The sequence below is a fragment of the Aplidium turbinatum genome, chromosome 2 (assembly GCF_918807975.1).
Source record: "Aplidium turbinatum chromosome 2, kaAplTurb1.1, whole genome shotgun sequence".
NCBI classification, from domain to species: Eukaryota; Metazoa; Chordata; class Ascidiacea; order Aplousobranchia; family Polyclinidae; genus Aplidium; species Aplidium turbinatum.
The window spans coordinates 49,357,039-49,370,482 of NC_137473.1; the positions used below are offsets into that span (position 1 = coordinate 49,357,039).

The following is a 13,444-nucleotide window of genomic DNA, read 5'->3' on the forward strand; positions in this document are numbered from 1 at the left end:
CTTTCTCAAGGATTGACAATTATTGAAAAACGAATAGGTCATAATGGTTGTATAATTCAATGAAAACTGACGTTGTATCGTCGACTAATAAGTTACTGATTTAACGAAAACAGACCACAGGTGCCAAACGCAGATGCGAAAGAGGCCAAACAATATAAAAGAGAAACAAAAACAGGTGGCTTTTTTAGTACAGTGGTCGGCAAAAGAGAAAAAATCCAAATATTAACAAACGAGTCACAAATGAACGCAGAGGGCTTAACTTAAGAAAATTGGCAGTAACAGTACCGATAGCTGCTAGGCCTACTCGATTTCTGTGTGGTGTTGTATTTCGTTTTCTTTGTGTGTTTGTATCCTATGGACCAATTCTACTTGTGTCTGAAACAAAATCCAAATAAATAAATAAATGTATGCAAGATTAGACAAGGCGCATTTTAAAAACTGCTTTTTATTGTGCGGCATCTGCTGGATGAAATAATTTACCATACAGCACTTCGACAATCGAAAACTTTCTTGTGTTAAACTCGGTCATGCATCAGTGATTGAGCATTTATAAAAACCGATAATCTAAACTACATTTTTATAAAATTGTAGAGCATTTGGTAACACTAGAGCTTCGGTAGAGAGTTTGTCTTGTTGAACCATAGGCATACGAAGCCGAGTAACGTGATCAATTTTATTTATTTGCATCAGGCACTAAAGAGACAGGCCCATATTCATAAACACAACACAAGTCACAAAACTGTAGGCTATTTTAAAATTAGTTTTTTCGCACCTTGCCTTTCTACCATATCATGTGATCTGTTTAACACCTTTTGATGCAGTTGCCTTTGATTCTCGTGGAGCCTATCGTTGAGTTTGAGCTAGTCAGAAGTACTGTGCAGCTTTTGTCTTTTCCTGTTTATAGATTTAGTTAACCGTTGTATTTTATTCAGATGTAGTTAAGTTGTAGGCTATGTATATTATTCCTGAAGAGGACATCTTGTGATGTCGAAAACGTTCGATAATTAATTTGTTGCGTAGTTTTGTGTTTCTATATGTAATAAACTTGAAGATGTTAAACTTGATCACGTTACTCGGCTCCGTATGCCTATGGTAACACTACTTAACAAAAGTCGATATCCTAGCCAACTAATCAGTCATGGTTTGTACTGATTAAGCATCAGGACTACTTTTCTGGCCATGTTGCTTCCCAGTTAAAAATTTAAGAGATGCTTTAGTAAACAGTGCAACGTAAACAATGAAATCTGATGACTTGGTCTACCTTGCAATATAATTAGTTTTCCAACAGCAAGATAGACATGTGTTTTGTAACTTATATGAGGATAGACTCACCAGCGGAAGCGTATTAGCGTTGACAGTTTTGGTCCCGTGAACTTCAAGAAACCGACTTGTAGCCTATTCTTTAGATATAGTGCGTTTTTTATAAAAGCGCCTTGATCTGAGACCCTGGGATCTTATTGGTACCAGGTCCAAACTATCCTCTTAATGACCATACTGTCGGCTGTATAGTGCATAGCCGAGTGGTGAGAGCCCTTGAACGGCAATCGAAAGGTCGCCGGTTCGACACCGCTTAAGAGCATGTGGCTGTGTCTTTGGCAGGACACTTAAAGGCATGCCTGAAGGTGGACACGAAGATTGGCTTCCCGTCCACTTAATCTAAATCTTTAACTACTGGGTGTAAGCCTGGATACGACAAACAAAAATGACCATACTCACCAGTATCGCACCTCAGACTATCGACCGCCGCTTTTACCAGTCAGATGAATTCTTACTGCTATAGTAGTAGGCTACGGTAGTCCAGTTTCAACCCGTTACCGAGGGTGGCCGGATCCACCTCCCGAAATCACCTTCACACTCTTCCTCCACATGGATCTGTCTATTTAAAAGCGTCCTCTCTTGTCAAGCCCACCTTGCTGCTTTCCTCAACTTTTTCCACGTTTTTTGGATCTTCATTGTCTCCTTCGAAATTTATTTTATTGTATGATCTTTCATGAATTTTTTTTTATAAAGCTAGCTGAATGAAGATATCACTGATAAGGAATGTATGAGCTGATTTTTCGCATACAGGTATAACGTGAGTTATGAAATACCGGCAGCCCTAAGCGTAAAGCGGAGCATTGACAACCGTACCTTACGAACGATCCACTGCATGTTCAAACAAGTTGCAACTTCTGAAGATTTGGAAAACGCGTATAACGCAAACCTTTCGCAAGGTACGGAGAGTTTACAGCATATGCGCTATACATGATAACTGTTACCCTGTTTTTGAACTCGTCTGAGCTATCCAGTCTGTGGGAACAATTCTGAATCGCCTCATGTTTTTGTCACGTACAATGCAAGGAATTTTAATAGAGCTACATTGCGAAACTTCCACACTTAAGAACATACAAATTCAATATACGTAAGAGTGGAACTATTGAAATAAATAAATTTTTATGTCAAAACCTCAAAACTCACGATTAGAATTGTGAAAATAATCCATAGTTACTGTTCCTGCAATCATGTATCAAAGGCTGCTTTTCTCCGCACCATTTTCAAAAAAAGCTTTCCAACAGAAAACATTTGGTTAACAAACAGCGTCCTTTGGTGTTGCAAGAGCTGACAGAGTGCAAAAAAGCAGATACCGTTTATGGCTAAATCATACTGCTTCATTTTTAGCGGCTAGAATGCTTCAAGTTCATTGGCCTCAATCCCAAAACACAGTTAGACTTAATGAAAAATACCAAAACATCGCATGAAATTCGTAGATGCTCTTATAACTCATCCTTGTCATCGGCACCACCTTCATCATTTTCTTGGCTTGCTCCAGCGTCTCCAGCTCCTCCGGCTCCGTCGGGATAAAGTTTAGAAACAATGGGATGAACGACCTCTTCCATCTTCTTCTTTTGTGCTTCATATTCTTCTTTTTCTGTTCCTTCCTGGTGTTCATCCAGCCAAGCAATGGTCTCATCCACCGCAGTCTGAACGGTCTTTTTGTCATCGTCGGATAACTTTCCTCCCAACTTTTCTTTGTCATTGATTTGGTTCTTAAGCGAATAAGCATAACTCTCCAATTCGTTTCGAGCATCCACACGTTCTTTCAACTGCAATGAAAACGGTAGAATTGAATGCATTGCTGACACCAAACAAACCTATTACATGTCCCACTTGGAACACTCCAATTGCTCAAGTATGTTGATTTGACATCAGACAAGATTTTGCTTGCCCCACGTACTGCTGCTCAGTTAAATTCGCAGTTTATTTTTCGGTTTGCTGTAATTTTTAATGAAAACTGCATCTGTGCACTTTTTATAACAAACGATCACAGTTTTTATCTCCAATCTTTTTAAGATTTAATACCGGATCGAGAGAAATGCATGACCCGATATATCGACCCTGTATCTTTGTACTGTACATAGCCGCGTGCAATATGTTTGCGACACCGTCTCTTTACTTTGTAACAAACAGCATCTTGTTAAAGCGTGTAGCTCGACAAGCAAATTGTTAGCCTTACCTTCTGGTCGTCAGCGGCGAATTTCTCGGCGTCCTGAACCATTCTCTCGATGTCGTCCTTCGACAGACGATTGTCGTCATTCTTGATCGTGATCTTCTCTTTGTTGCCGGTGCCTTTGTCTTCAGCAGAAACTCGGAGGATTCCGTTCACGTCGATTTCAAACGTGACCTCGATCTGTGGGACTCCTCGCGGTGCATGGGGAATTCCGGTTAAATCAAATTTACCAAGGTGGTGGTTGTCCTTCACCATGGCTCTTTCACCTGTGTGCAAGAGAAATGTGTAAAAAGTTTAGAATTTTTTTTAAAGCTTGCAATGATTACGATTGTCTCATATAGACATACGTCGGATGGTGGAAGATTTACAGTAGATGGAGTAGATGAAAATGCACGGAAGTCGACCTATTTATGCTATATATGCTACATTGCTCATTACAGGTTTCGAACCCACGTCTTTTCAAACGACGGTTTGAAGCTCTCACCACTAGCCTACATAAACGCCAATTTTTCTTACTTTCTCACATATACACTTCGTCAATTTCTTTCAAAATAAAACATTTAAAGTCGTTGTACCTTCAAGTACGTTAATGGTGACAGTAGGCTGGTTGTCACTGGCGGTAGAGAAGATTTGTGATTTCTTTGTTGGCACCACAGTGTTGCGGGCAATGAGCTTTGTCATGACACCTCCGACGGTTTCAATACCAAGGGTGAGAGGACACACGTCCAAAAGAACCAAATCTCCTGAAAAAACAAAATTTCATTTAATATCTTGAACACCTCCCAATATTCAATAAAACAATGTTAATGCATGAAGTGGTAGGGTACCTGTATCAGATTCTCCGCCCAAAACGCCGGCTTGGACAGCTGCGCCATAAGCCACAGCCTCATCCGGGTTGATTCCACGATTGGGTTCTTTGCCCTTGAAAAATTCTTTCACCAAGGCTTGGATCTTAGGGATACGAGTGGAGCCACCAACAAGCACAACTTCATCAACATCTTTGAGCTGAAGATCGGAGTCCTCCAAAACCTTCTTGACTGGAGTCATCGTAGATCGGAAAAGTTTCTAAAAAAAAATAGAAATAGGAATTATACTTTTTAAAATTAAACTACCATACAATTTATTTGTTGACAATGAAATGGCATAATTTCACTTCTACACACCATCCATTTCACGACAACTATCTTAAATACAATATAAAAAAAATCCAAAAAAAATCATGAAGCTTATACCTTGACCTCATATTTTCATAATGTGACACTTCAATTGACATGATACTAAAAAAAAGAAAATCTAAAAAATACTTAATCTCACCATGTTTAGTTCTTCAAACTTAGCTCGAGTGAGAGTTTCCGAAAAGTCATCGCCTCCAAAGAAACTTTCGATTTCAACTCTGGCGGTTTGCTGTGAAGACAAAGCTCGCTTAGCTTTTTCAACCTCACGACGAAGCTTCTGAACTGCTCTGTTGTCTTTTCGAACATCTTTTCCAGTCTTTCTTTTGTACAATTTCATAAAGTAATCCATCACAACTTGATCAAAATCTTCACCACCTGTTAAAACATCAGACGAATACCATGAATCCGCTCAAAAACTTTAACAGAAATAAAGGTAAGCATTACAAATTTGTATGTTACTTGACAAATAAAACATTGTCAGTACCTAAATGGGTGTCTCCATTTGTAGCAATTACTTCAAATACACCGTTGTCGATAGTTAACATAGAAACATCAAAAGTTCCACCGCCAAGATCAAATACAAGAATGTTCTTTTCCCCTTCCCTTTTGTCCAAGCCATAAGCAATGGCAGCAGCAGTCCTATAGTCAATAAAAATATCTATTAATGATGTTACGTTTTATTTTAGTAAAGCATAATTCGTGCCTATGCAGATACAATGATACATAGGTTTATTTCTACCTTTAATAAACTAAAAGCGAAAAAAAAAATGCTTCAGATATGAACCCAATAAAAATTTCAAATAGATACCAGTAATGGAAACCTGGGTTGTTTTTTTTTCGCTGAGGCTTTTCGGACATTTGTTCGAAATGACTTGAAAAAATTCAGTCATTTTTTATGTATTTCGGTCATAGTTTCTTATAAAAATATTTCCTTTCAAGTAGCTGTACAAACCAAAATTTGCACTTCCTGACTAGCTACAACATTAAGTTTCACTGAGAAACGTTGTTTTTTTGGACATTTTGACCGAATTGACTATATATTTTTTGAGACATTTTGACCAAATTGACTAGATTTTTTTCGGACGTTTTGCTAAAAATTCGGTCAATGACCGAAAAAAACAAAAACAGATGGAAACAAATGATCATGAAGGCTTATAAAAAAGGGACACAAGATGGACGAATTATGGACATCAAAACAGACTAATGGGAAACAAAACAAACCGTTTTAAACTTACGGCTCATTGATGATTCGCATGACATTCAAACCAGCTATAATGCCAGCATCTTTAGTGGCTTGTCTCTGAGCATCATTGAAATAAGCAGGAACTGTAACAACTGCATGTGTAACACTTTTGCCTAAATATGCTTCAGCAATTTCTTTCATTTTTCCAAGCACCATGGCACTAATCTCTTCTGCAGCAAAAACCTAAAAACACATTAAAATATTAACATTAATTAAGCCTTCCCAAATGCATGCTTGTTATAGATCAGGGGTGGGCAAACTTTTTATCTCGAGGGCCGCATTCAGAATCTGAATTTGTTCGAGGGCCGCAGTATAGTATAATTAAGATTATAAGCCAAAACTTCAAATCTAAAATAGTCAAAACACAAGCTTTTATTTCTTTTTAAAGTGACGAAAGAAACAGAGATTTTATATACAGTACATGTATTACATAAAATATATAAAAAAGGTTTGTCTCGTTTATTTGAATACAACCCACACCAAGATAACACTTTGCCAGACGCACTTTGAGCATATTAAACACAATACATCTGTGAGCGAATTAACATAATCAGAAAAACGAAAGTCTCATGATTCTACAGGCCGAAGTCAGAAATTTCGCTTGTCACATAACCAGCTGTTTTTTGACACTAATATTAGCCATCCATTCATGCAAGATCACAATGTGGCTGGGGAAACAAACTACTACAAGGCGACAAAAAGACTATAATTTATCTTTATCAAGATGAAATATACGAAGTAAAAGTTTAATTAAGTCATTGTAGAATTAAAATTTTCAAGCAATTTTAGGATTATTTTATTATATATTTGTTTCAGGCTTTCGCGGGCCGCACAGAAAGTAGTCACGGGCCGCATGCGGCCCGTAGTTTGCCCACCTCTGTCATAGATGGTTTGTTAAATAAAACCACAACTCAACGGCAGTTACCCTTGCATTGGAAAACTACTTAAAATGGGAAGACTTCATAACTACAGGAAGATACAGTTCAAAAATTTAAACAAAATGTTGATAATTATGATTTAATAATTCAGTGAAAGTTTGCTAATTGTTTTGTATCTGTAACAAGAAACACTTTAAAGTATCTGTTATGAAATAAACAAAGAAGTTTTACCCATACAATAACCATTCACAGATAGTTTAATATACATCTTTCAATGCCATGTTGTAACTTTTACCAAAATCAAAAATAAAATAGAACAGTTACGTGAAAGTTACAATAACTCACTTTTTTTTCTCCTTTTACATCAACTTGAACATGTGGTTTTTTATTTTTTTCAAAAACTTTAAAAGGAAAATATTTGATGTCACTTTGCACACCAGAGTCACTCCATGTGCGACCAATTAAGCGTTTTGCATCGAAAACTGTGTTTTCAGGATTTGATGTGAGCTGATTTTTGGCAGCATCACCAATAAGTCGATCACCTTCTGCAGTGAAAGCCACATATGAAGGAGTGATACGATTTCCCTGATCATTGGCAATAATTTCAACACGCCCATTTTTAAAGACTCCAACACTGCATGAAAACACAAAATTTTATTCATGTGAAAATGCTGTTAAAATATTATCTTCTATAATCATTAATTACAAAACTAATGTAATTTAGTTTAAAATCTATAAATCGCTTTGAGGATGCGCATTGTCATGGTAAGCAAAACATCAGTAAAGCAAAGGGAGCTGGTATACAAGTCCCCCCCTTGGTAACTCATGACAAAGACAGGATTCGACCAAACATATAGGGTGAAACTACTTTACCTTTGCTTTACTGATCACACACTTCAATCCACATGTTTTGGTCAATTCCTCTTTGTCATAAGTTACCAAGGGGGGGGACTTGTATACCAGCTTCAAGCAAAGGAATAAAACAAATTGTTTGTCTTTGCTTTCTTAAAATGAACGATACAACTAGTGCTAGAAACGATTATCCTGATGAACACCCAAACTTTTCAGTATTCAATAGCCTACTGTGATACCAATACCCACATAATAAGCATGCATGCAATAAATTTCCCAATGATAAAAGTAGGCAGTGGCTATTTGACAGGCTCCGGTCTTTGAATCTGAAACACTATTTGACCGGTCATGACGTCACTACATAAGGACTTTTTTCTTTTTTTCTTTCAAAGCAAAAGACGAGAAGCGCCGATATAAGTTCTAAATTCAACACATTTTCTTCAACTGAGACCGTGGCGCATACGATGCGCCTCCGGTTGCCTTTCTAGAGGGGATGAGTTTGATACTATCCGGAAGCATTCTTTTTTTTTATGTAAATTTTGACCCGAAGCGCATTTTTGTGGTCAATTTTTAATTTGAGTAATAAAGTAAGGGTAATAAAGTTAGAGTTTTTTTAATTTGCTGGAATTTGATAATTTCTCTTGGTAATTTTCCGATCGTCATAAGTGACCGTGTTTGCCGAACGACCCTACATTTTTGCTCTCAAGTTAGTTATATACAATACTTCTTTTAAAAAAAATGTTAATGGTAAAACCATTTTTTAAAGAAGTATTGTATATAATTAACTTGAGAGCAAAAATGTACCGGAATTGGTCGTTCGGCAAACACGGTCAACGGTCACTTATGACGATCAGAAAATTACCAAGAGAAATTGCTCACATTTGAAAAGACATAAAAAAATGGACTGTAGCCCTGTAGGCTACTCAAATTAAAAATTGACCACAAAAATGCGCTTCGGGTCAAAATTTGGATAAAAAAAAATGAAATGAATGCTCCCGGATAGTATCAAACTCATCCCCTCTTGAATAGCAACTGGAGACGCATCGTATGCGCCACGGTCTCAGTTGAAGAAAATGTGTTGAATTTAGAACTTATATCGGCGCTTCTCGTCTTTTACTTTGAAAGAAAAAAAGAAAAAAGTCCTTATGTAGTGACGTCATGACCGGTCAAATAGTGTTTCAGATTCAAAAACCGGAGCCGGTCAAATAGCCACTGCCATAAAAGTAACAAGTTATCAAATGTGGTTGTTTTAAGCGGCAGCTTAATTCGAAACTAATTTGATGATCCACAAAAAGTTCAATTATTACCACGAGTATGTTGTTCCCAGATCTATTCCAATCACAGTGCCCATTTCTTTAGTTTCTTCATCAGCAAGTACAATTGACAAACATGCCAATGCCAATACACAGAAACACTTAATCATGATAAACAATTTGGAATTACCCTACCTAATATAAAAAAAACTTGATAACTGAAACAAAAATAATTGTGTCATATTAAACTGTTTAATAAGGTATTGATTACTTTATATGGTACTGATCTAAATGTTAGCAGTCTGCAACTAGACTTATAAACACATCACCAACGCCAATGAAAATTTTTATAAAAATTTTGATTTATAAGTTAGAAAATTTTTGATATAAAATCCCCATTGCATAGGACCTAGGTGGTATACCGACAACAACAGGCTGGCAATACATTTACTAGTGTTGGAATTCATATGCAGGTTTTGTTCAACGCCCTCAGTTGCACTAAATAGGTGCTTTCACTACAATGGCCTGGGTCTAAAAAGGTTTATAACGCCATCGGTGACCAAAACAACAGCAAACGCATTTGATTTTCTTACTAGCATATCTAAACTGCGTATAAACATCAAACTGCAACTATTGTTTCAAGGTCTCAACGGTTTCCAATTTCTGATTAGATGAAACCAAGCTTTCCGAAGTCAGTCTAGCTGAAAGTCAGCTAATCCAGTCAAGCAGATAAATTTTCAGAAAAGTGTTGAGCCATCACTACGTGTGGTAAAATTTGATTGGTTCCTTGTTCCACGTGTGCTCCAAAGTGATTGGATAGACTGAAACGTAGCATGACAAGCAAAAAAAAGCTTAATCAGTGTTGTCAGATACCACCAGTGAAGAGCAACACATATTAATTCAACACATATTAAATTCTATTTATATCCCAATACCAGCAAAAATTTAGAAATGATTAAATTTTTTACCGAAAGTAAAAATTAAAAAAAAAAAAACTTTTGCATTTCTTGACATTTTTTCATTTTTTTATTGGCAACTATCATTGGCAACTTCTCGAATGTCACAATAATCAATTTCTAATTTCACATAAGAGTTTTTCATGATGAACAGTGTTAAAGTTTTTTTTTAAGGCCTAGTAAAAAATTCCAGTCAATTCATTTTTCTGCATTTGCTCATATGTGGAGGTAATAACATCTAGAGCAGCAGCCAGCAGATGTATAGGAACTTGAGTTTTGACGGAGTTACGAGCCAGAGTCGTTGTGGAGCCGGAGTCTAAAACTCTTGGCAAAAACAGGAGCCGTATTGAAGCCGGACTTTGATTGTTTACCAATTGATACTTTCACCATAAAAATATTTATGCTGTAGGCTACTTGGCGCAGCTGTTTTTTTGTGTAGCTTACGTCTATGGTTTTATTTTCTATGCAGTAATTCTTTTATTTAAAAATATACTTTTCTTTTCAAGACTGATGGGGATAGGAAGGGTAAATGTTACGCGTGGTAGGTTATTATTATTATTATTTATTTGTATCAGACAAGAATGTCCATATTCCAATCACACGAAAAAAGAAAAATACAAAAATAAAAGGCATAACAGCCTACAGATAGTATACGGTACCGGTACGCCACTACACGCAGCTGCGGCGCAAAAGTAAATTATATACCGTATTCATATTGTTCAGTAAATTATCTGCATTTTGGTTTATATTTTGCGTTTGGAGTCGGGTTAGAGTTTGAAGTAAGTATTTCTAAAATATTGGAAACAAAAGTAGATTTGAAGTCGCAAACTTCGGAGTCAAAGTGGAGCAGGAGTCCAGAAAATCTAACCCTGTAGCTAGGTCTACATCTCTGCAAACAAAGCATCGGCTTGATAACTTGCTTTATTAGGGTAGGAGTAGGAAATGCCTCCTCAGCAAACACTTTTCAAAAAGATGGAAGCTAAATGTATTCATTTATAGGAATTATACGAACCAATTCCCAAGCTACTTTTACACAGTGATTCAGAAACTCACAAAAATATAAGCTATCTTCGTCCCTAAGTAGCCTATTATGAAAGTCTGTGTGCAATGAAACAGCCAACCGCACCGATTGTTGAACTCATTGACCTCGCCTAGCAATAGAATAAAAAAACTCTTTGTATTTGATACCGTATACATATTTTATTGCTACGGTAACAATGTTTTTCATTCGTTCATGCTTTTTTTTTATTTCCGTTTATCAAATCAAGTAACAATCCTTTACCATAACATCGCGGGAGTCTGGAAAAAAGGTAGAAGCGACAAACTAACTCGTGCTCAAGAGAAAAGATTTACTAAACAGGCTGTAGTATACCTAAAGTGATTGCACGGCATGCAACGTGATCTTGCCTGCAGCTGCTGGCCGATTGTTGCATTGTTGCAACAAACTGTGGCCTACCGTACGTGCTTACCAGTAGCTTGGTAACCAGCTCAGTGGCCGAGTGGTTTCGCCTTCGGCTCTGGTGCTGGTAGATCTGAGATCGATTCCAGGTCGGGTCAAACCGCAGACTTTAAAAACGGTACCGATTGTGTTCTATCCTGCATAGCGCAGTGAGAATGAGTCGGGTGATAATGTGATAACATCGTAAACCTGATATAAATTAAAAATGAGCCATGTCGCTAAAAGACCTTAGCTGTTGTAGAGCGACAATAAATAAAACCATAACATTATTATTAGTAGCTTGGTAGTCAACCTAACGTCAGGTTGTCAGTTTTGTTAGTACCGTATACGTATCTTTGTTAAATGGAGGTTTGATGCATGTTTTTGTTTTTTAGACACTTTCGTTATAAGTTAGTTTAAGCTTTTAATAAAGCAAATACAATGTACAGAATAGTTTCATTTCATATTTCAGGCTAGGACAAGGTTACATGAATTTTGGCACGGCCGCAAAACACATACTTAGTAGGGGAGACTCAGGTAAGTTGGCCCAATGGGCAAGGAGCCGTATTATCCCAGTCTAAATATTTTTTTAAGTAGCCTACAATAGTTATTGTTTGTTTGTTTTATCTTTATCCTGCATTGCGGGAAAGCTGACTTGAGCGCTATGCATCGGTGTACGCCTTCCGACGTAGGCTACACCTGACCCACGCTGCAGCCGACGGCAATGTCTGTTTCCGGTTGTCTACTCTAACAATGACTTAAATTTGGTAGGCCTACTACCCATTACTCGAAATCGATCACTGGGTAGAGGCGATTATCGTAAAGTTTCTTGCCCAGAGAAACAACAGCAAGTGCGGGTGACTAGAATCGAACATGCAGGCTCTCGACTGCGAGCCCAACGCGCTAACCACTCGGCCAACGCCTACGCATACAGAGAAAATGCTGTTGAAACTACCTTATCACCAGGTTGGGAGGCTCTAGCAAGCAATATAAACATGTTAGCACGATTTTTGTATGAAAAATTATGATTTTTAAAATTTTTGGATTTTAGAACTTTTTAGATGTTGAGTGAGTTTATTCTTACTAGTCTATATTAGCTAAAACCTCAATTGCTAAGGTAACAGGGATCAGTTGTCAGTAGCAGGGCCGGATTAAGGCGGGGGCTGACGGGGCTGCAGCCCCAGGCCCACCAAAAAATAGGCCCACCGATAACAAATTACTAAGAACAACTGACATACTTAGGCCTACTATCAGGATGGAAAGAATAAAGGAAGAAAATCATAGAACGAATGCTAACTGTGTAAACCAGTGGTTCTTAACCAGGGGACACTCCTCCCCAGGGGGGCGTCAGCTATTTTCCAAGAGCTAATTGACGAGACCGTCGGATAACTAACGAGACCTAGCGTGCTCTACAACTTTATCTCTGGTTTTAACTAACGCAGAAATCTCACTTACAAATTAATGTACTTATATGCAGAATTTATGATGTCGTCATTTTTCATAAAACTAGTCAGGCGTTGCAGGATAGCCAAATTACTTTGAATAAGGCAACAAATTTTCTTAAGGGTCTACACGACTTTGTTCAAACATTAAGATCCCAATTTCAAGAACTCGTAGAGAATTAGTTAGTGGCTGTTATCATTATATTGAAGACATATCAAGAAAGAAGGGAAGAAAAGTATGCTTGGATAGCGAAGGTGGATCTGAAGACACATCACTTGATCCATCGAGCAGATTCAAAGTAGACTCCTATTTGCCAATCACTAACTAAATTATTTTTTCTATGAAATCCAGAATTGCAGCATACGATTGTCTTCAAATAAGATTTTCGTTTCTGGCGGAATTAAACACCATGTCTAACTGTAAAATTGAAAAGAGTGCTAAAACATTGCTTCACTATCACCCAGATAATTAATCTAGAAGAAGTAGCCTACTGCCTGAAGAGTTGATTTATTTTTCTGCACTGCTAACACAACACTATTTTAACAGCGAATGCAGCAAAGAAACTCACGTGTTTAGATTCATCAATGAAAATGAGTTAACGCATGCATTTCCTAACGTATCTGTTGTATGCCTAGGCCAACTAAGAATGTATCTTTGTCTGATGATTTCTGATTGTTCGGGCGAGCGCTCATTTTCAGTGCTTAAAAGAGTAAAGAATC

General features: G+C 37.3%; 1 protein-coding gene across 1 annotated transcript; it reads right to left on the bottom strand.

Moving 5' to 3' along the window:
* Positions 1-2,329: 2,329 nt before the first annotated feature.
* On the bottom strand, positions 2,330-9,102 carry LOC145788211 (endoplasmic reticulum chaperone BiP-like). Its single transcript, XM_082599908.1, has 9 exons — positions 8,943-9,102; positions 7,129-7,417; positions 5,898-6,088; positions 5,147-5,301; positions 4,802-5,037; positions 4,315-4,552; positions 4,063-4,230; positions 3,494-3,753; positions 2,330-3,083 (listed from the first exon to the last, which is right to left on the bottom strand). The coding sequence occupies exons 1-9, from the start codon at positions 9,056-9,058 to the stop codon at positions 2,754-2,756; spliced, it is 1,983 nt and encodes a 660-aa protein (XP_082456034.1). The 5' UTR covers positions 9,059-9,102; the 3' UTR covers positions 2,330-2,753.
* Positions 9,103-13,444: the final 4,342 nt, after the last annotated feature.

Coding starts and splice junctions, on each gene's coding strand:
- LOC145788211 (XM_082599908.1), bottom strand. CDS start 9,058: ATGATTAAGTGTTTCTGTGTATTGGCATTGGCATGTTTGTCAATTGTA. Junction 5,302..5,897: donor ATGCGAATCATCAATGAGCC/GTAAGTTTAAAA, acceptor TATTGACTATAG/GACTGCTGCTGCCATTGCTT. Junction 4,231..4,314: donor GGGCGGAGAATCTGATACAG/GTACCCTACCAC, acceptor TTGTTTTTTCAG/GAGATTTGGTTCTTTTGGAC.